The sequence below is a fragment of the Acomys minous genome, assembly GCF_964271855.1.
Source record: "Acomys minous genome assembly, chromosome: 3".
Taxonomy (NCBI): domain Eukaryota; kingdom Metazoa; phylum Chordata; class Mammalia; order Rodentia; family Muridae; genus Acomys; species Acomys minous.
The window spans coordinates 27,527,014-27,547,342 of NC_140485.1; the positions used below are offsets into that span (position 1 = coordinate 27,527,014).

Genomic DNA, 20,329 nt, shown 5'->3' on the forward strand with positions numbered 1-20,329 from the left:
AATCAATATTCACTATAGAAAATTTGGGCTGGGTGGTGGTGATGTGTGCCTTTAGTCCCAGCACGCAGGACGGGCAGGCAGGCAGATCTTGGTGGGTTTGAGGTCAGCCTGGTCTACCAAGCAAGTTCTATACAGAGTTAGGGCTCTACAGAGAAACCTGGTCTTGAAAAACCAAAATAACTTTTCCTTTACCTGAGGGACCACAATCCAGATTTAATTACAGTTAGTATTTTTGTGTGTGTGTGTGTGTGTATTTCCAGAGCTTTTTCTGTACCTATGAAAAGTGTTTTTATGCAGTTGACATCATTATATATCTGCTTCCATTTCGGTTTTTTTCCCCCATGTAACATTGCATCATGTATTTACCTCATTTGCTTAATGTGTGCATCCTTGTTTGTGAAGTCTCAAATGCTTTTTAGGTATTTTTGTTTTGTCATCTATCTTAGGTTATTAAACTAAATCTAAGTTTGTAGCCACTGGACCTTAAAATCTCATCAGAACTGGTATGTGAGGGTGAGGCCAACCAAGCAGCCAGGGCGGGCACTGAAGCTTGGATTGTAGGCAGATGGTAACATAAGTGTAAACTGGAGAAAACTAAACTGAGTAGGTAGTTTTTGACTGGTCTGGTTGGGGTCAAAGCCTGATGAATTAAAAAGCTGCTTTGGCTGGCTCTGAGAATGGGCGTGGTTGCCTTGGGTATGTAGCATATCATGCAGAAACCATTCCTTACATTTTGTTTTATGTGTAGGAGTGTTTATGGACTACTTGTTTGCTTGGTGCCCTCTAAGGCCAGGTAGGGTTGGATCCCCTGAACTGGAGTTGCAGATGGCCATGAGCTGCCATGTGGGTGCTGAGAATCGAACCTGCATCCTTTGGGAGAGCAGTGCTCTTAACCTCTGAGCAATATCCCCAGCCCCAGAAGCAGTGTTTTGTGTTCTGTGTGTGTGTTTCCTCTTGGATTGGTGTCTTAGTTCTGAGATAAATCAGTGTTGAAGGCATTGGTAGCGCTGTGTTTGTACTGGTGTCAGTCTCTGCGCTTAGCAGTACTTAACTGCACCTTAGTGAGTTCAAGCATACTTAGATCACTTAGATCATTGACTTAGAGTGATGAGTAAGCTCATTGCCGTTCAAGGGCTAGAGCAGAGTATGTGATAGTTAAATTAGGTGGCATTGGATGCTGGGGAGGTGGCTCAGCAGTTGAAGTGCTTGCCGGGTAAGCAAGAAGACTTAGGGAAATGCAGGGAGAGCATGTTGTGTTGCTCCTAAGTCTAGCCTCAGCAGGAGGAGATGGGGTCTGTGGAGCAAGCTGGCTAGCAGCACCAGGGACAGTCATCAGGGATGATCCTCCACATCAGCCTTGGGCCTCTATAGGCACCAGCCCACATGTGCACACACTTGCACCCACACACATGGAGCCATTTATATGCGTGCACACCTGCCATATACACAAACACATGAGAAATTAATTTGGCTATTCCTACAGAAGATGTGAAATTGAGCTATGGTAATCTGGGAGGGCTTAGAGAAGACATGTTGTTTATATTTCTTATGGGTGGGGTGGGCATCCACAGAAGGAGCACCATTTTAACCTGTATGGGAAATTAGATGTGGGCTAGTTAGCCCTTAAAAATGCTTGACTGGAAAGTCTGAGTTTGGTCCCTGGAGCCCATAGTGGAAAGAGAGAACCAACTCCTGACAGTTGTCCTCTGAGCTCTGTATGTGTGCATGTGTGTGCACTTGTGCATCCCTTCCTCCCTAAGAGTAGGATTGCTGGGACACAACATACTATATTGTCAAGTTTTTACAAATTAGGACACTGTGTTTTAGGAAAAAAAAATGTCTGTAACATAATTTCTGTTAGTGGTTTGGAGTGTGAGTAATATTGGTGAGTGATAACTTGTAACTCATTATTTCTGTATGGAACCAGATGAGCCCATGGACATGTCAGTGATACCTGAAGAAGGAACAAAGCCTTTCCAGAAGCTTGAGGATGATGAAGCAGCGGAGGCAGACAGATCCCTTCTCCCGTCCCTGCCTGCTGTGTCACCACAAGCATCAACACCCGTGTCTCAAAGCACAGCAGTCTTCACGCCTAGCTCGCTTCCCATCCCGTCCCAGCCTGAGTTCTCTCATGTGAGTCCGTAGCTCCCTCTCCGGATGCTTTCCCTTCGCTTCTCACTTTGTAGTTCAGAGATTTGAACCTAGGGATGCACAGATTCTAGGCAAGTGCTTAAGTGCTGAGCTGAGTGGTAGTGGTGGTGCACACCCGTAATCAAAGCACTGAGGAGGCAGAGGCAGGTGGAGGCCAGCCTGGTCTACAGGACAGCCAAGGCTACACAGAGAAACCCTGTCTTGAAAAGCCAAAAAAAAGAAAAAAAAGAAAAAAAAAAGAAAGAAAGAAAGAAAAAAGTATTCTATTTTATTGTGTGTAGCATGTCACTGCATGTATGTATGGAGGTCAGAGGGTGACTTTGGGCATCAATTCTGTAGCTTATCTGCACCCCACTTCTGCTTGCTGGCTTGTTTGGGCTAGGACAGTGGTTCTCAACCTTTCTAATGCTGTGACCTTTTAATAGAGTTCTTCATGTTGTGGTGATCCGCAACCATAGAATTATTTTCATTGCTACTTCGTAACTGTAATTTTGCTACTGTTAGGAATTGTAATGTATTATCTGACATGCATGACAGGGTAAGAACTGCTGGTCTACTTCCTCATGCTGGTTGGGGTGTTTTTTAAGAGTGTTTTTCTACCTGTGACTTGTTCTATAGTTTGTAGGCTGTAGAATTATCGATGATTGGTACTGCTTGCCTTGAAATGTTTTGAAGGCATTCACTGTGGTCTTTGAATTTCTGATGCTTCTGTTGAGTAGTGTAGGGCTATTCTGGTCTTGCTTTGGGTCCTGTGACCTGTTTTTTTGCTACTGTATTGATGCAGGATTTTCTTTGTGCCAGTGTCTGTACTCCCCGCCCCATCAAGTTGACAGCTGAGCTGACTATGACGCTATGATTCAGGGTTCATCCGTGTTACTGCATGGATCAGCGTTTCAGACTACCTTATTGTAACCGATACTATTTTATATACATACGACATTTACTCTTTAATTCATCAGTTGATCAACATTGGGGTTGTTTCTCCCCCCCCCCCCCCCCTCTCTCTCTGAATCACACTGCCAAGGCTGATGCATAGACTTGTGTAAGAATATGTTTTAGCTGGGCGTGTGGTGCACACCTGTAATCCCAGCTTTAGGAGGCCAGTCTGATCTACAACCAGAGCTGTTACACAGAGAAACCCTGTCTTGAAAACAAAACAACCAAAAATAACCAAACCAAAATGAAAAAAAGAATATGTTTTAAATTTTCTTATGTAAACTGTGGGTGCATTTCTGAGTTTTGCCATCTATTTTAATTCTCTGAGTTACTAATTTCTTTTAGTTACTAATTACAAGTCTTTGCTTTTAACACTTGAAGTCTTATTTTCCTCTGAGTGGTTGTGGCTTGTTCTATGTGTGTATTTCTCTTTAATGATAATAATGATTTCAAAGTTTTCTCTTCCCCAGAAGAGTTACTATCCTAAGTAGGCTTTAATACTCTTATTTTTAAGTGATGCTAGGGGTGGAACCCAGAGCTGCTCTGTCACTAAGCATCAGTTTTTATTTATTTATTGGCAGAGCCTTGCTTTGTAACCCAGGCTAGCCTTCAACTTGTCATCTTCCACCCTTGATGTCAGTTCTTTTTCTTTCTTACCTTCCTTCCTTCCTGTATCTATCTATCTATCTATCTATCTATCTATCTATCGACAGAGCCTTGCTTTATAGCCCAGGCTGGCCAGGCATGTCCTATCATACCAGGCTTATTTAGTGTTGGGGAACCAAATTGTAGGAATGGGCGAGTGAAATGTATATGCTTTACCAATAGATTATACCATAGACCAATTTTATTTCCCCCCCCCCCCAATAGAGTCATACAAGCTACTTATTATATAACTGAGGATGATATGGAACTGATCCTGTATCTCCTGAGTGGTGGAATGTGTTCAATCACATGGTTTTATTGAGTGTTTTGTTTTGTTTTGTTTTTGTTTTTTGAGACAAAGTCCCACTGTGTAGCTCTGGCTTTCCTGGAACTCACTGTATAGTCCAGACTGTCCTCTGCCTCCTGAGTGCTAGGATTAAAATGGTGCGCCCAGCTTGTTGAGTGGTTTTATTAATTCTATGGCTAGAACCCAGGGCTTTGTGCTAGGCATGGACACTTCCAACTGAATTATGTCTTTCCAAATTATTTTGATGTCTTTTACATTCTTTTCTTTTTTTTTTTTTTTTTTTTTTTTGGTTTTTCGAGACAGGGTTTCTCTGTGTAGCCTTGGCCATCCTGGACTCACTTTGTAGACCAGGCTGGCCTCGAACTCACAGCGATCCGCCTGCCTCTGCCTCCCGAGTGCTGGGATTAAAGGCGTGCGCCACCACGCCTGGCTACATTCTTTTCGTATGTGTGTGCATTCACATTCAGTTCAGATGTATGACCTAATGAAAGTTTGGAGGTCAGAGGACAATTCCTCCTTGTGGGTCTGGGACCCAAACTCAGTCTTCAGGCTTGACAAGCTAGTGCCTCCTTCTTTTTTTTCTTTTTGTCTTTTTCCCGAGACAGGGTTTCTCTGTGTAGCCCTGGCTGTCCTGGACTTGCTTTGTAGATCAGGCTGTCCTCGAACTCTCAGAGAGCTGCCTGCCTCTGCCTCCCCAAGTGCTGGGAACACAGCTGTGTGCCACCATGCACGGCCAATTTAGTGCTTTCTGTATCAGTCAGTGTTCTACTGCTGTGAAGAGACACTGAGCATTGCAGCTACTATAAGAGAAAACATTTAATTGGAGGTTGGCTCACAGTTCAGAGGTTTAGTCCATTATCATCATGGTGGGGAGCATGGCGGCCTGCAGGCAGGTGCTGGAACAGTAGCTGAGAGCTACATTCTGATCTGCAGGAAGAAAGACATTGGGCTTGGTGTGGGCTTTTAAAACCTCAAATTCCACCTCCAATGACATACTTCTTTTAAGGCCATGCCTTCTTATCCTTCTAATCCTTTAAAATAGTGCCACTCTCTGGTAACTAAGCATTCAAATATAAAACCTATGGGGGTCATCTTATTCAGACCACTGCATCTACTGAGCCATCTTACTGGGCCTTGCGTTCTTTATTTTTTACATTAAAATTTTTTTTATTTTATGCACATTGCTGGTTTGACTGCATGTTAATCTGTATGAGGGTGTCCAGTCTCCTGAAACTGGAGTTACAGACAGTTGAGAGCTGCTGTGTGGGTGCTAGGAATTGAACCCAGGTCCTTTGGAAGAGCAGACAGTGCTCTTAACCACAGAGCCATCTCTCCAGCTCTGAAAGCTTCTCCTTATTTACTGAAATTTAAGGATGAAATATCAGAACTCTGGCTTAGTAGTTCTAAGGTGATGGTAGGGACTTGTTCTGGGTTCACTGCATGTGGTCTGCTGGGTGTTTTGTTAGAAGTACCCTAGTGTCAGAATCCTGACCATCTTGGCTTGTTCAGAGTCCCTAGAAAGTCTAATCTTCTGCCCGCTGGGTACAGGGCTGCTTGTTAGTGTATATAAGTCTTTTAAAGGAAGGTTTGAGGTGAAGGTGATGGGTTCTGCGCAGTATGTAGATTTTCCTTATCCCTTTATCTTCAGCACGGTGCTACATACATCTTCATAGCTGTGCTTCCTGTCCTCCAGGCCAGGGCTTCGTGTTTTATTTTCTCCAGGGCAGAGGAGGCTCAGGGAAAGAGGGGATGGGAGTTGAACTGCTTCCTAAGTAGACTTCCGGGCAGGCTGCCTTCTGTTTTTAGCAGCAACCTCACCATCACTTTTAAAATTATCTGTTGTTGCTTCCAAGTCTTTTTTGCGGGGCATGAGAGTGGTGTGGTGGTATCGCCCTGGCAACTTCTTGGGCTTCTTTTATTTGGCCTCATAATTACTTTTCACTGGTCTGCCAAGTGAATTGCCACAAATATATATCATATACACCCATTTATATGTATTGAAGTTTATATATATTGAGCTACATATCTATGTAGTTCTCCCCTTATTTTTGAAAATTACATTAGCTAGAAAAATGCTTTACCATTGCTTAGCAGGGTTTCAGAAATAAAGCAGATGTTTAGTCTACCATTTTAATTTGAAAGTTCCCTCCTTTTTTCATTATGTGTCAAATTCCTACATGCTTTTAATTATTACTTTTTAAAAATGGCTTTTTGAGACAGGCTTTGTGTAACCTTGCTGTCCTGGATCTCACTATATAGACTAGGCTAGCCTTGAGTTTGATCTGCTTGTTTTTTCCTTCCAGGTGCTAAGATTAAAGGTGTATGCCTCAGTGTAATGTGCATGTGTGTGTAGTAAGACACTGTAGTCCTGGATGGTCTGGAACTCACATAGCAATCAAGCTGACCTGGATTACAGTAGTCTGCCTACCTCTGCCTCCCACGCTCTGGGATTACTGGCTGTTCCAAAGTGCCCAGAGCTTTGTGCAGGTTTTGAATTGTTCTGTTATTTTGCTTTTTGTTGAGCAGGGTCTCTCTCTGTAGTCCTAGTTGTCCTGGAATTTTCTGTGTAGACCTCAAAACTCACAGAGATTCTCCTGCCTCTGCCTTTGGAGTGCTGGGATTAAAGGCATGGGGCAGCTTTGTTTATGTTAGGCAAGCACTCCACCAGCTGAGCTAGCAAAATAGCATCAGGCCGCCCTGAGAATTTTGGAGTCACATGTCTAACTTTAGGAAGTGTTGAGGTACCAGGGCTGTACTCTTTTGCTTTCTCTCCAGCAGTGTGTGAGGATTACAGTTGTTCCACATAGTTGTGAATGTTTGGTTTTGTGAGTTTTTATCACTTTAGCCATTTTTGTGGAATACAGTGGTATTTTATTTGTTGTTGTTTGTTTGCTTGCTTTCAGTTTCTCTTTGTGAAGCAATGGCTGTCTTGGAACTAGCTCTGTAGACCAGGATGTCCTCACTCTCAGAGACCTGCCTGCCTCTGCCTCCTGAGTACTGGGATTTAAGGCGTGCGCCGCCACCTCTGCCTGGCTTATTGTGGTTTTAATTACATTTCTCTGTTGACTAATGATCTTATATCCTTGGGTTTTAACAGCTGCTTTATGGATGTACATGGTGGTACATACCATGAGTACATATCATGCTCTGTGAGATCAGAGATAGCTCTGTAGCATATATCAGGACTCCTTTATATATGACAGGATTTTGGTTGTTTGATGGTAAAGTTAAGTTTGAATTTCTTGTGCTTAATAGGCTATTACTTTTAGGTCTCGATTATGCTTATTCTTTGCCAGGGATTTTTTAAGAAAAACACTGAACAGAGTAAGTTGTGCAGTTGGAAGTCTGTTTGTAAGGTTTGGAGTTCTGGAATTACAGCCCTAGGTAGAGTAATTTTTGAATAATTGATTTAGAAATGTAGGTGAATCCAAAGGTTAGCTATAAAAGAAACATGATGTGGACAGCGGATAGCTTGACTCTTCTTATTCTTCCTTAGGACATTTTTATTCCATCACCAAGTCTGGAAGAACGATCAAATGATGTGAAGAAAGGTGGGGATTTGCACAGCTCATCCTTGACTGTTGAGTGTTCTAAGACTTCAGAGAATGAACCAAAGAATTTCACTGATGACCTTGGGCTCTCCATGACAGGGGATTCTTGCAAATTGATGCTTTCTACAAGTGAGTACAGCCAATCCTCAAAGATGGAGAGCCTAGGTTCTCCTGGGACTGAGGAAGATGGAGCGAACACACAGATTGATGACACCGAACCCTTGTCTCCAGTCACCAATTCTAAACTCCCTGCTGAAAGTGATAATAATGTCCTGATGGGTCCAGCACAAGATGACCAGGTGGAAATGGATCAGAATGATGACAAAACAAAAGGGGATGACAGTGAGAGCAGAGGGGACATCCGTGTGTTAGCTGCAGATTGTAAAGGCAGAGAAGAAACTGCTGCTCATGCTGATGTTTGCATTGACCTCACTTGTGAGTCTGGGAGTCAGGCCCTTCCTTCCCCAGATACCCGCTCTGAGCCCCTTTCCAGTGTTACAGACCAGGAGGAAGCCATGGAAGTTACAGAGCACCATCCAGAGGGGGCGGTTTTGGAACCTGAGGTAGAAGTCCCTGAGGCTCCATGTGGAAGTCACAGAGAGGAGCCCAAGGAAGAAACGATGGACGGTATCCCACTGCACCTTTCTCTGACCGAAACTCAGTCTCAGGCGTTGTGTCTTCAGAAGGAGCTCCCCAAGGAAGAATGCCCGGAAGCCATGGAAGTTGAAGCCAGTGTGATTAGTATTGACTCTCCCGAAAAGCTGCCAGGACTGGACCAGGAAATGGAACATAAGGATCCAGAAACGTGGGAAGAAGCTACTTCCGATGACAACAGCATTGTCATCGTTGATGTGAAGGAGCCCTCGCCTAGAGCTGATGGTCGCTGTGAGCCTATGGAGGGAGTGGAGAAGTGCTCAGACTCCCAGCCCTGGGAGGACGCGGCTCCAGAGGCAGGACCGCGTGCGGGGAATCCACTAAACACTCTGGAGGAAAAGAGTGCGGAGCTTGATGGCGATGTCAAAGCAGGGACCACAGAAAAGGACTCTGCAGAGGAAGACTCTTCACAGCCTCCTCTGCCTTCAGGGAGAGAGGAACCCCCCAGACCCGACCAGGAGACACAGCAGCCCCAGCTTCAAGAGAAAGAGAGCCCAGCGACCGTAGATGCAGAAGTGGCTGATGCCAAGCAGCTGGAATCAGAGGGAGCATGTCCGCAGCCTGAGAAGGCCCCTGTCCCGGCCTCCCAGAGCTTCTGTGAGACTTGTAGTGGTGAGTAGCGGCACATTCATTGTGAGCTGTCCAGCCAGGTTCCCGCTGGGAAAGGAAGGCGGGAGAGCTCTCACACTGTTTCAGGACTCAGCCCTAGCTTGAGGGAATGTTATTTGGGACATTTTGAGATGAAGGGTTCTAGTTTTCTTTCATTGTTGTAATTATTTGTGTGATTAGAGATCCTTTGAGATTTATCAGCACCATAATTCAAGAGTAGCCAATATGTGTAATTAGGAATGGGATCAGTTTATTATTATTTTTTCTACTTACTTAGGTCCTACCCTTTGAGGCCCCCTACCCCATGGTTAACCTCATGTGAGGTAGGCAAGTGCCACCAGTGAGTTATACCTCCAGCCCTCACATTTTTATAGTTTAACAAGTTCAGTTATCTTTTTATCTATCTATCTAACTATTTATCTATCTTGGTTTTTGTTTTCGTTTTGTTTTGGTTCAAGGTTTCATTTCAGACTTGCCTCATATTTTCTTTTTTTCCTGATATTTAACAACTTTATTTTAAAACAATGTTTTAAACATATTCTTTCTGCCTGTTCTTCTGCAAAGCCCTCTGAGCCTCAATGGAGATGATTCATAGTAGCTGAGCACTCGCGGTCACTTCTACCTGTAGCTAGACTAGACAGGAGTCTGCAGTAACTGCTGCCTACTGCAAACAGAAGCTTCCCCTTGTCTGACCAAAGTTGAGAGCAACATAAACATAAGTATAAGGGCTGGGCAGTGGTGGGCACGCCTTTAATCCCAGCACCTGGGGATGCAGAGGCAGGTGGATCACTGTGAGTTTGTAATCAGCCTGGTCTATAGAGCAAGTCCACAGAGCCAGGGCTACATAGAGAAACCCTGTCTCAAAAAAACAAAAAGCAAACCAACAATATAAACAAACAAATGTGTGTGTGTGTGTACACACATAAAAACATAACTGTTTTAAAGGCAGATTGACAACTTGGCTATCTACCATAATAGCAGTAGGTTTCCAGCTGTGGCCTTTGATCTCCCTAGTTCATGGCCTTTTGACAAAATGTATAGTACCATGTTTTCCTGTCTCCGTGTCTCAGGTGCAGCTGTGTGCCACCGTGCCTGGCAAAAATACCTTTTTTTTTTCATAGTTGTGCACAAAAGAATATTCTTAAAACACTGAGATATGAGTTGTTATGGTAATAGTATTCTTCATGACTACTACAATGGCTATACTGTTGTTGCCAGAACGAGCTGTTTTTTGTTATAGACACTGCCTTGTTAAAATTTATTTTACTAATATTAATCTGGACTATTGAAAATGTTGGAAAATCACTTTATTTCCCTCCTTTTCTCCCCCTTCACCTCTGCCCTTTTTCCTTCCACTCCCTAGCTGCTCCCATTCCCTTTCCCTTCCGCTCCTTCCCTCTTCTCTTCTCTTCCTTCCTCCACCTCCTCCTCTCCCTCCCTCTCCTCTTTCCTTTTCTCCTTTCCTTCCTTCCTTTGACTTCCTTTCCCCCCTCCCTTCTCCTTCTCTTTACATCTGTCCCTTCTCTTTACTTTCCCTCCCTCCCTCCCTCCCTCCCTCCCCACCTTCCATTTTGTTGAGAAGTATAGTAACTGTTCTGTGCATCTGGGAGGCATCATGAAAATGTATTCCTTCCTTTTCTTCTTAAGAAGCGATTCTCTAGCTGGGCCTGGTGGTACAAGCCCTTAATCCCAGCAATTAGAAGGCAGAGGCAGAAGGATCTCTGTAAGTTCAAGGACAGCCTGGTTTACAGAGAGAGTTCCAGGACAGCCCAGGCTACACAGAAAAACCCCTGCAGGCCAGAGAAGGGCATCAGATCATATAGATGGTTGTGAGCCACCATGTGGTTGCTGGGAATTGAACTCAAGACCTCTGGAGGAGCAGTCGGTGCCCTTAACCTCTGAGCCATCCCTCCAGCCCGAAAAACAACAACAAAAAGGAATTAGAAGTTGGGGCTGGAGAGATGGTTCAGTGGTTGAGAACACTTGCTGCTCTGCCAGAAGACCACAGTTTGATTCCTAGAACCCAATTTGGGCAACTCCCTGTCCTCTGAAACCCCAGCTCCAGGGATGTGATATCGTCTTCTGACCTCTGCAGGCACCAGACTCTGCACATGGTGCACAGACCTGAGGCATAATACACAAACACATAAAATAAAGACAAACAAACAAAATAGGTATTTTAGTGTTAAGGATAGGCCTGATTTAGGTTATGCCATAGACTGTCTATGAAAAAAGCCTCTAGGACTAGGAAGCCCAATGTCCAGCTCAAAAGAAACAGTAACCCCACAGTCCTCAGAGAGGCAGCTGGAGGCTACACCCAAGCCTGGGGACAAGAGTTAAAAATAACTATTTTAAAAAAAGAAAGTAAAAGTTTTATTTAGAAAATAGGACATGTTGAATAATAGTTTCTGAGTTAGAGAATTAGTCTAAAAGAAGAGTGTTACAGAAGAAACAGAAAACAATTATATGTTTAAAATATAGTTTATGGGTTGGAGGTGTAGCTCATTGGTAGGGAAACTTGCTATGGTTTCCTAATGCCCTGCGTTTGGTTCCCTCATTGCAAAAACAAATAGTAACACAAAATACAGTTGTTGAGTTACTAAAACTTAGGAGATTTAAGAAAGAGGAATGTGGAAAGTTAATGACTGTTTAGCTTAAAAAGACAGGATGAGGGCTAGGCGTGCCGCTCATCTGGTAGCCTGACCAACACCATGGAGCCTTTGGATCTGCTTCCAGCACTGAGTGAACCTGGTGTGGTGGCTACACTTGTCATCCCAGCAGCTGGGAGGTGGAGGTGAGGATCAGAAGGCCAAGGGCATCCTTGGCTACTGAGGCAATGGAGGTCAGCCTGAGCCCCAGGAGACTGTCTCAAAAAACTAAATAAATAATGCTCTGATGGTTCACTGGGTGAAAGTGCCTACATCCAAGCCCAGTGATCTGAGTCCCATGCCAGGGACCCTCACGGTAAAAGGAGAGAACCAGCTTCCTGTAAGTTGTTCTCTGTCTTACACACGTGTGCCATAGCATACTCGAGGCACCCACTAATTATGCACACAAAATAAATACAATATCAAAATTTTAATCAAGCAAGCAAGCAAGTGAGCCATCTTGGGCTATGTCAAAAATAAATAAACAAGCAAACAAACAGAATAAAAGGTATAAAATAGGTGAGTTGGGACTGGGGAGGGAGCTTAGCGTTAGAGTACCTGACAAGTGTATCTAAGACATACAGTGAAAGAAACAAATAATTGAGTCCAGGTTTTTGTTTTCTTTTTGTAGTCAGGATGTCCTGGAATTCATATGTAGACCAGGCTAGCCTCAAATATCAGTTCATTAGATTTCTTAACAAAATTAATACTTATTTTTTTTCATTTAAATATTTTTTCTCTCTTTTTTTTCTGTTTCCTTTTCCTACCTTCCTACCTCTCTCTCTTTCCCTTCCTTTCTTTCTCCCTTTACCCACCCTTCCCTCCCTCCCTCCATCCCTCCCTCCCTCATGTGACAGGTTCTCTCTGTAGCCCCCAGAGCAGTTCTGCTCTCAGCTTCAGTTTCAAATCTGTCCTCCTGTCTTGAAGACTTTTTATTGTTTTTTAAAAACAAAAACAGGGTCTCTTAATAGCCAGGCTGGCCTTGAGCTCTATGCAGCTGAGGCTGACACAGGACTTTTGACCCTCCTGTTTCCACTTCCAAGGGCTGGAGAGATGGCTCAGTGCTTAAGAGCACTGCCTGCTCTTCAAGAGGTCCTGAGTTCAATTCCCAGCAACCATGTGGTGAATCACAACCATCTATACCAAGTGCTGATACTGCTGTGTGCATCAAGAACAGTTCATGTGGTGGTGGGGGTTGGGGCAGGCCTTTGTATATGCTAGGCAAGCACTCGACTTGCTGAGCTACATCCCAGCACTAATAGTTTTATTGATTTTTAAAAATACATCATGTTGAAGTATATTTAAGTTGTTTAAGGAAAATGAGGTTGGTACTGAAAAGAGGGAGTAGAGTGGGAGAGAGGGAGAGGGCGAAGCAGCCTGTCTGGATGCCTCTACTGATGGCCGGCGTCACTGCTAGCAGCTCGGCAGCCTCTCCCTTCACACACCTGCTTGTGGAGGACGTCTCGAACAAGGCAGCACTAGAAAGCTCCAGCCCAGCTAACAGCAGGTTCCTGCAGCTGATGATATGAAAAGCCTGAGCTTCACTGAAGCCACCACTGTTACTTTCACAAGTTACTGATGACCAGACACTGGATCTCTTTTGAGCTGTAGCTGTTACCTTTGTTGGTTTGTGTGATGGAATGTCATCCAGGCTGGCATAAGCCAACACAAATTATTCACGCACAGCATCACAGTATAGAAATTCTTTTATTTACCTTTTGCTTTTTCCTTTTAGAGACAAAGTCTTACCATTTAGCTCTGGCCAGCCCAGTATTTACTCTGTAGCCCAGAGTAGTCTCAAACTTAGGACAATCTGCATGCCTAAGCCTCCTGAGTGCTGGGCTAACAGCATGCCCTGCTATACCCAACCCTGGCTGTCCTGAACTTGCTTTGTAGACTAGGCTAGCCTTGAACTCACAGAGACCCACTTGCTTCTGCCTTCCGAGTGCCACTGTGCTTGGCTCCACCTTATCTTTTTAGTTAGATGGATTTTTGCCAATTGTAGATGTGAGTCCTTTTAAGGGCATGAAGACAGTAGCTGCCTCACAGCACAGCGCAGCTAGGAGAGACCTTCCTTGTATTGAGTTTTTCAGACCAGGGCTTCTGAGTTCAGACCCGTCTTGACTCACTAGCCCTCTTCCATTGTTGGGAATGCTTTTCTCTTCTTTAATAAACCATCTCTGTTTCTATCATTTATGAAATTCTCAAGAAAAAAAAAAGAAAAATAAACTTCAATACCAATTGGAAATGTTTTTAGGGGAGGATGTGGTGGCTCATGCCTATACCTAGCACTTGGGAGGCAGAGACAGGAGGGTCAGTGCATGCTAAAGGTCATCCTGATTTACACACTGAATTATAGGCCAATTTGGGCTATGTTGTGAGACCCTATCTCATCCCCGCTCCTAACCATAGAGAGTGCTAAGGATTGGTTTGAAGTAGTGAGTCCTGAGAATTTCTTAGTAATCAGACCAATTTTGTTTGTTTGTTTGTTTGTTTTTGAGATAGGGGTTCTCTGTAGCCCTGGCTGTCCTGGACTTACTTTATAGATCAACCTGGCCTTGAACTCATAGAGATCCACCTGCCCCTGCCTCCCTGAGTGCTGGGATTAAAGGCACGCACCACCATGTTAGGCTAAGACCAAAATTCCGATTCAGGTTTTGATAACTGATGTTGCTTTCTTTTGCCTCTCTATCGTGTCTCCATTGATATGCTGACATGCAGTAGACATGCAGTCTGTTATAATCTGCTAACAAAAGATTTGATAATTTAAATATGGGCCAAAGACTAAAATATGGAAAATTCTGGTGAACTTAAAAGGATAAAATATGACAACAAATGTATTTTGCAGAATTTGGTGATAATGTAGCTGTATTAACAGTGATTTTCAGATAGGTGGATAAGTACTGAGGAATGGAAAATCATTTGGAGGACATTGACCATGAATTATTAAGAAGGACTGGAAACAGAGTCTGCTACCAGTTAGCCACATTTTTTTAAGATTTTGTTTTATGTGTATGAATGTTTGTGCACATATGTGTGCCTGGTGCCCACAGAAGTCAAGAGGGCATCAGATCCTTTGGAGTTACGGATGGTTGTAAGCTGCCATGTTGGTTCTGGGACCACATCTGGGTCCTCTGCAATGGTCTCCTCACTGTCCAGCCATCCCTCTAGCCCAAGGAATTAGAACTGTTCCTTGTGTTGAAAACCTCAACGGCCTGGGTGGGTGCCACATCTCTATAACCAGTGAGTTGGAGGCCAGCCTGGTCTACAAAGCGCGTTCAAGACAGCCGAGGCTACATAGAGAAACCCTGTCTTGAAACAAAACAATAAGTAAATAAATAAGAAAAAGAAAAGAAAACCTCGAATGATTTTGACCAGAAGCCAGCTTGTTCAGGGCCATGTTCCTCACCTTATCTCTGGTTACACTGCCAGAGGATTGGTGCATGGAGAGAGAGCCTGAAGAAGTGGCTGATAGGCTGTAGTCCAGGACTGAGGCGCTGAAGGCTGGGTGGGGTGTGGCAGTGCTGCCCCCGGGCCTGACAATGGTTCAAGTCTCCATTAGTTATAGTGATGATTTTAGATGGTCTCACACTATTTTTAATAAATTTTACCTAGTATTGTACAAAGGTATCTTGCATCAAAACACAGTTTGCTCTAATAAGATGCTTACATGTTCTATCTGTGCATTCATCTGTCTGTCTGCCTGTGCCCTCTGAGTCCTGGGAGGAAAGGTGTGTGCTATCACACCCAGCTAAAAAGGTCTTTCATGTTTTCAAAAATTTTTTAATGTTTGTAATAATTTTCTAGCAACCAACTAAATATGTACATTGGGCATGCTCCTTATGGGACGTGCTAGGGCGTGGAGATTGAGTTTTGAGTATTGTCATTCTGTTGGGTGTCTAGAGTGACCACTGTCCAGTACAGTTGAAGGAAAGCCTCAGGTTTGGTTGCTAGACTAATCTGAAGTCCTTTTTGGCCCATGAGATCCCTTATCACCTTTTAGAGCAGACCGTACATCAGGCTTTGCTCTGGAAGGCTTGGGAAGTGCAAAGCTGAGAAAGGAACTGCCCAGGTGACACTGAGCACATTTTACCTTCTAGACTCACAGGGGTCAGACCTGTGTTGTTAAGCGTGTCTTGATGCAGTGTTTTGGAAGCAGATGATGACCCAGTGTTGCTCAGGCCTGTTTCTTTTTCTGCCTGTCCTCTGGTGGCGGCCTTTGTATCACCGCTGCTGTTGGTGGCTGTAGAGTTTGGATGCCTGCTGAAGGTCATGGGAGTAAGCATTGGGGAAAAGAGCAACTGATATTTTTTTTTTTGGTAGTTTCATTTTTTATATGTATACTTCTGTGTGTGTTTTTTCCCTATTATTGTGTTTTCATTTTCGTTTGTTTGTTTATTTCAGAAACCCCATTTCATTTCACTTTGCCTAAAGAAGGTGATATTATCCCACCATTGACTGGCGCAACCCCACCTCTTATTGGGCACCTAAAATTGGAGCCCAAGAGACATAGTACTCCTATTGGTGAGTGATTAAAAAATATATTTAAGGCATTAAAGCAAAAGCTACTTAAAGACCATCTAAGATACCATGCTTTATGCAAGTGATACTTCAGGTCTGAGGAGTTGACTGAGAAGGCTGGAGTTTGGTTTGGAGGAGCAGGGTTTGATTTTCCTAGCAGGAGATGAGAGGTGGTGAGAGGGTTGAGGGAAGGAAGGAAGCACGGAAAGCTTCCGTCATATCACTGGAGCGCGGCAGGACTGGACCACTAGGCTGGATATGGAACTGTTTTGCAAGAAAGAGACAAGAAGTATGGAGAATTGCTGTGCTCAGTGCGCTGGGTGGCCAGTCTGTGCTTGATAGGGCAAGCAAGCGTAGCTCCTCCTGTGGAGCAGCAGGTAGATGTCTACATTAACCTATTTGTTTTCTCTAGTCAGTGCTGGGAGGTAACAGTCATGCCGCCTGGAGTCTCCTGCTACCTATGCCTGATGCTGGCAGATGTGGGTTGGCGGAGGGCTCATGCAGCATCCTTTGTCCAGATGCAGAAGTGGAACTGAATCCTCTTAAGACCAGGTGTCAATACTAGTTGGTAGTTGTCGATACCTGTAACAGGATCTATCCTAGGGACCCTCTTTAACCCTGCAGAGTGGTGGAGCCAAACAGGCAAACTGATCATTTTGGATTGCTGTTTTTCATGTTTGTATTTTAATGTTCTTTCTTTCTTCCTCCTGTTCAGGGATCAGTGACTATCCAGAAAGCACCATAGCAACCAGTGATGTCATGTCTGAAAGCATGGTGGAGATCAATGAGCCTTTACTTGGGAACGAAAAAGGGGATTCTGAGTCTGCCCCAGAAACAGACGGAAAACTGTCTCTAAAAATGAAACTGGTTAGTCCCGAGACAGAGGCCAGTGAAGAGTCTTTGCAGTTTAGCCTGGAAAGTAAGTTTTATTTTATGTAATTAGTTATTCAAGGTTATCTAGGAAGTATTAATTATCTTCTACTTTTAATGATGGATATGTCTAACATTGTAAGTGTATTTGTAAAGGCTTACTCTCATTTTTTCTTTGGCTTTTGGTGTGTCCCTGTCATGTTACTGAAGATGAAGTAGTAGTAGTAGTAGTAGTAGTAGTAGTAGTAGTAGTAGTAGTAGTAGTAGTAGTAATAATAATAATAATAATAATAATAATAATAATAATAATAATAATAATTTTTATTATTTTGGGTTTTTGAGACAGGGTTGCTCTGTGTAACAGCCCTGACTGTTTAGAAGGAAAAGGAAGTGTAAGGTTCGTTTCCAAATGAATGCAAGTTACTTGGTTAGAATAAAAAAGGGCATCATATCCCTTGGCACTGGTGTTACAGATGGTTGTGAACTGCCATGTGGGTGCTGGGAATCAGGCCTGGGTCCTCCAAAAGAACAAGTACTCTTAACTGCTGACACTCTCCAGCCCCCCACTTACAAAAATAATTCTTATAAAAGAGCTTGTAAGCCGGGCGTGGTGGCGCACGCCTTTAATCCCAGCACTCGGGAGGCAGAGGCAGGCGAATCGCTGTGAGTTCGGGGCCAGCCTGGTCTACAAAGTGAGTCCAGGACAGCCCAGGCTACACAGAGAAACCCTGTCTTGAAAAACCAAAAAAACAAAAAACAAACCCCCCCCCCCCAAAAAAAAAACCAATAAAAGAGCTTGTAAAGAAGCAGAGAGGGGAGCTCAGAAAACTCACAAGCTATGGAAGCCTGTGAGGAGAAAGGTTACAAGAAAATAACAGTGTCAGATCATAGGACTGAGATACAGTTGGATAGGTAAGAAAATGTTAGTTTGAGGATGTGGGTTGGTGTCTGGGAGTGTCAGTTATACAAACATGCGGTTTCAGCTGGGACCAGTGAGAAGACTAAAGACAACCGTGTTCATTAATCTCATCCCTGTGTGTTTCCTCAAGGCTGCCAGTTGTCTTTAGTCTTCTTTCTGGTCCAAGCTAAAACCTCATGTTCATAAACTGTCATATGCTGTTTGAGCTCACTGAGAAGCTGGTTCTGCCAGTGGAGTCACCCCCTCCCCCAGTGCATATCCAAGCATGCTTATGTCATGCATCTTCCAAAATCCCGTCCTCGGGAAGCAGAGGCAGGTGGATCTCTGAATTTGAGGCCAGCCTGGTCTACAGAGTGAGTTCTGGGACAACCAGAGGCACACTGAGAGACCCTGTCTCACACAAAACAAAACAACAACCCATAAAACAAATAGCAACAACAGTAACAACAAAATCCCCCAAAGCCTCTGTCCTGGGGCAGGCTGGCACCCTAAGTATGTAAAAGGGAGAGAGGAAAGGGTGCTATAAACATTGCAGCCTTAGGAATACTAGAAGGTGAGGTATAAACGTGCCTGCAGTGGGGAAGAGAAGAAGCAGGCTTGTTGTGGAGAGAGAATGCTGTGCTCTGCTTGGAGCTCTTTGACTGGGGACCCTACTTAGCTGCCTCAGCGGGACTGCCCAGGTAGATTTCTGCTCGGTGTCTTCAGCACCTGATTGGATGATGTTTTTCTATGTATGAGTTCAAGGACAGCCTGGTCTACTAAACAAGTCCAGGACAGCCAGGACTACAAGAGAAGCCCTGTCTCAAAAAGAAAAGAAAAGGCCAGGCATGATGGCACATGCCTTTAATCCCAGCACTCTAGGAGGCAGAGGCAGGCGGATCTCTGTGAGTTCAAGACCAGCCTGTTCTACAAAGCAAGTCCAGGACAGCTTGGGTGGGTAGGTGGTGGGGGGGCGGGGGAGGGAGGAAAGAAGAAGAAGAAAGAAAAGAAAAAGAAAAAAGAAAACTCAGCTAGCTCCCAAATAATTTAGACAGAGATGTAGGCTCAATTTTTTAAACCAGTATATTTTATTATAACTTATTAACTGAGTGTACGTCACTTATAACCTGACTAACCAAAACAATAGGAAAGGAGGATTAAAGAACACAGTAACAAAACCATAAGGATATCGGTTCCGAGGAATTATTTTTTAGCATAATCAGCAGGATTTTTTTTGTTGGAACCTGGAGTAACCAGAACTTCAGCAGGAGCCGGAGCCCTGTAGCCTTTCTTCAAGTGGTTCTCTTTAGGAGTTTTTTTTTTTTTTTTTTAATGTGTTTTAAGATTACTACGATATGTAAAGGCTTTACCACATTGATTACACTCACAGAGACCTATTGACTTACTCAATTAGCTTTAAGCACAATAACTGGGCAGGAACGATTTATATTAACTTTCTACACTAGGCTGGCAATGTGCCCCAGGATACTTGCTGATGTTCGTTCTATCTGGGCTGGATCTGCTCCATCAGGCCATCTCCTCTCTTTCCATCCTCCTTCTCTCCTTTCTTCTCCACCTCGTGGCCTCTCCCCGAGACTCCAAGCTCAGGAACTGAAGCCCTGCCTATTTCTCTTCTGCCCAGTGACAGGCTGTCCAGCCTTTTAAAAAATTAACCATCAGAGATGGTTGGGGAGCAAAGCTTACACAGCATTGTTCGGTGTACATGTGCATTGCATTGCATTGATACTTTTGCCTGTATATGAGTCTGTGGGAAGGTGTGAGATACAGACAGTGGTGAGCTTCCGTGTGGTGGCTGGGAATTGAACCCAGGACGTCTGGAAGAGCAGCCAGTGCTCTTAACTGCTAAGCTATCCCTCAGCCCCATTGGTTTTTTTGTTTGGTTGGTGTTTTTTGTTTTTGTTTTTGTTTTTGTTTTTTGGCTTTCCTTTGTATTTTCTCAAGTGAATTTTAAATTTCCCATATGGGGAGGTGAATGATTTTTTAGATGGTTTAATTCTCACAGATATGACAGATTGCGGTCTGGCTATGCAGGCCTGTTTTCTATAGGAAATCTGAATAGAAATGGTAGAGATGACATAACTGTGCTGCTAAAGCACATCCTCTCTCCGGGTGTCTAGCTTCCCTTGGTTCCGTTCCTCCTGCTGCTGGTGCGGCGGGCAAAGGCGTTACGTTTGGTGTTGACTGAGTCTGCTTCTCCTTCCTTTTTCTCACTGCTTTTGTTTTTGTCCAGAGCCTGCAACTACTGAGAGAAAAAATGGATCTACTGCCGTCGCTGAGCCTGTTGCCAGGTAACCAGTGCTTGTTGTTACTTAGAGGAGTTTAATACAAAGGAACTGCTTAAAGAGGAACACATGAAAACACTCAACCCAGCAGAAAGGCTTCAGAGTGCTTGCATTATAGGCTTTCTCAGTAATTGTAATAGTCCCACCATTCATGTAAGCGCCTTTTTTATTTTTCTGTCGGTGACCAGGATGAGGAAACAAAGGCCCAAAGGAGATGGTTCTAGACACGTTGTCCT

At 44.0% G+C, this 20,329-nt stretch overlaps 1 protein-coding gene across 3 annotated transcripts in view; it reads left to right on the top strand.

Moving 5' to 3' along the window:
- The window catches only part of TP53BP1 (tumor protein p53 binding protein 1), a 69,812-nt gene that overhangs the window by 24,215 nt on the left and 25,268 nt on the right, over nt 1–20,329 (top strand). For 2 of the 3 annotated variants that reach the window (XM_084774275.1, XM_084774273.1), the window contains exons 11-15: nt 1,928–2,133; nt 7,536–8,856; nt 15,906–16,025; nt 16,738–16,941; nt 20,042–20,099. In XM_084774275.1, the coding sequence (XP_084630401.1) occupies nt 1,928–2,133; nt 7,536–8,856; nt 15,906–16,025; nt 16,738–16,941; nt 20,042–20,099 (1,909 nt within the window). The remainder of the gene's footprint in view (nt 1–1,927; nt 2,134–7,535; nt 8,857–15,905; nt 16,026–16,737; nt 16,942–20,041; nt 20,100–20,329) is intronic. The other variant, XM_084774274.1, reaches the window with a different exon arrangement.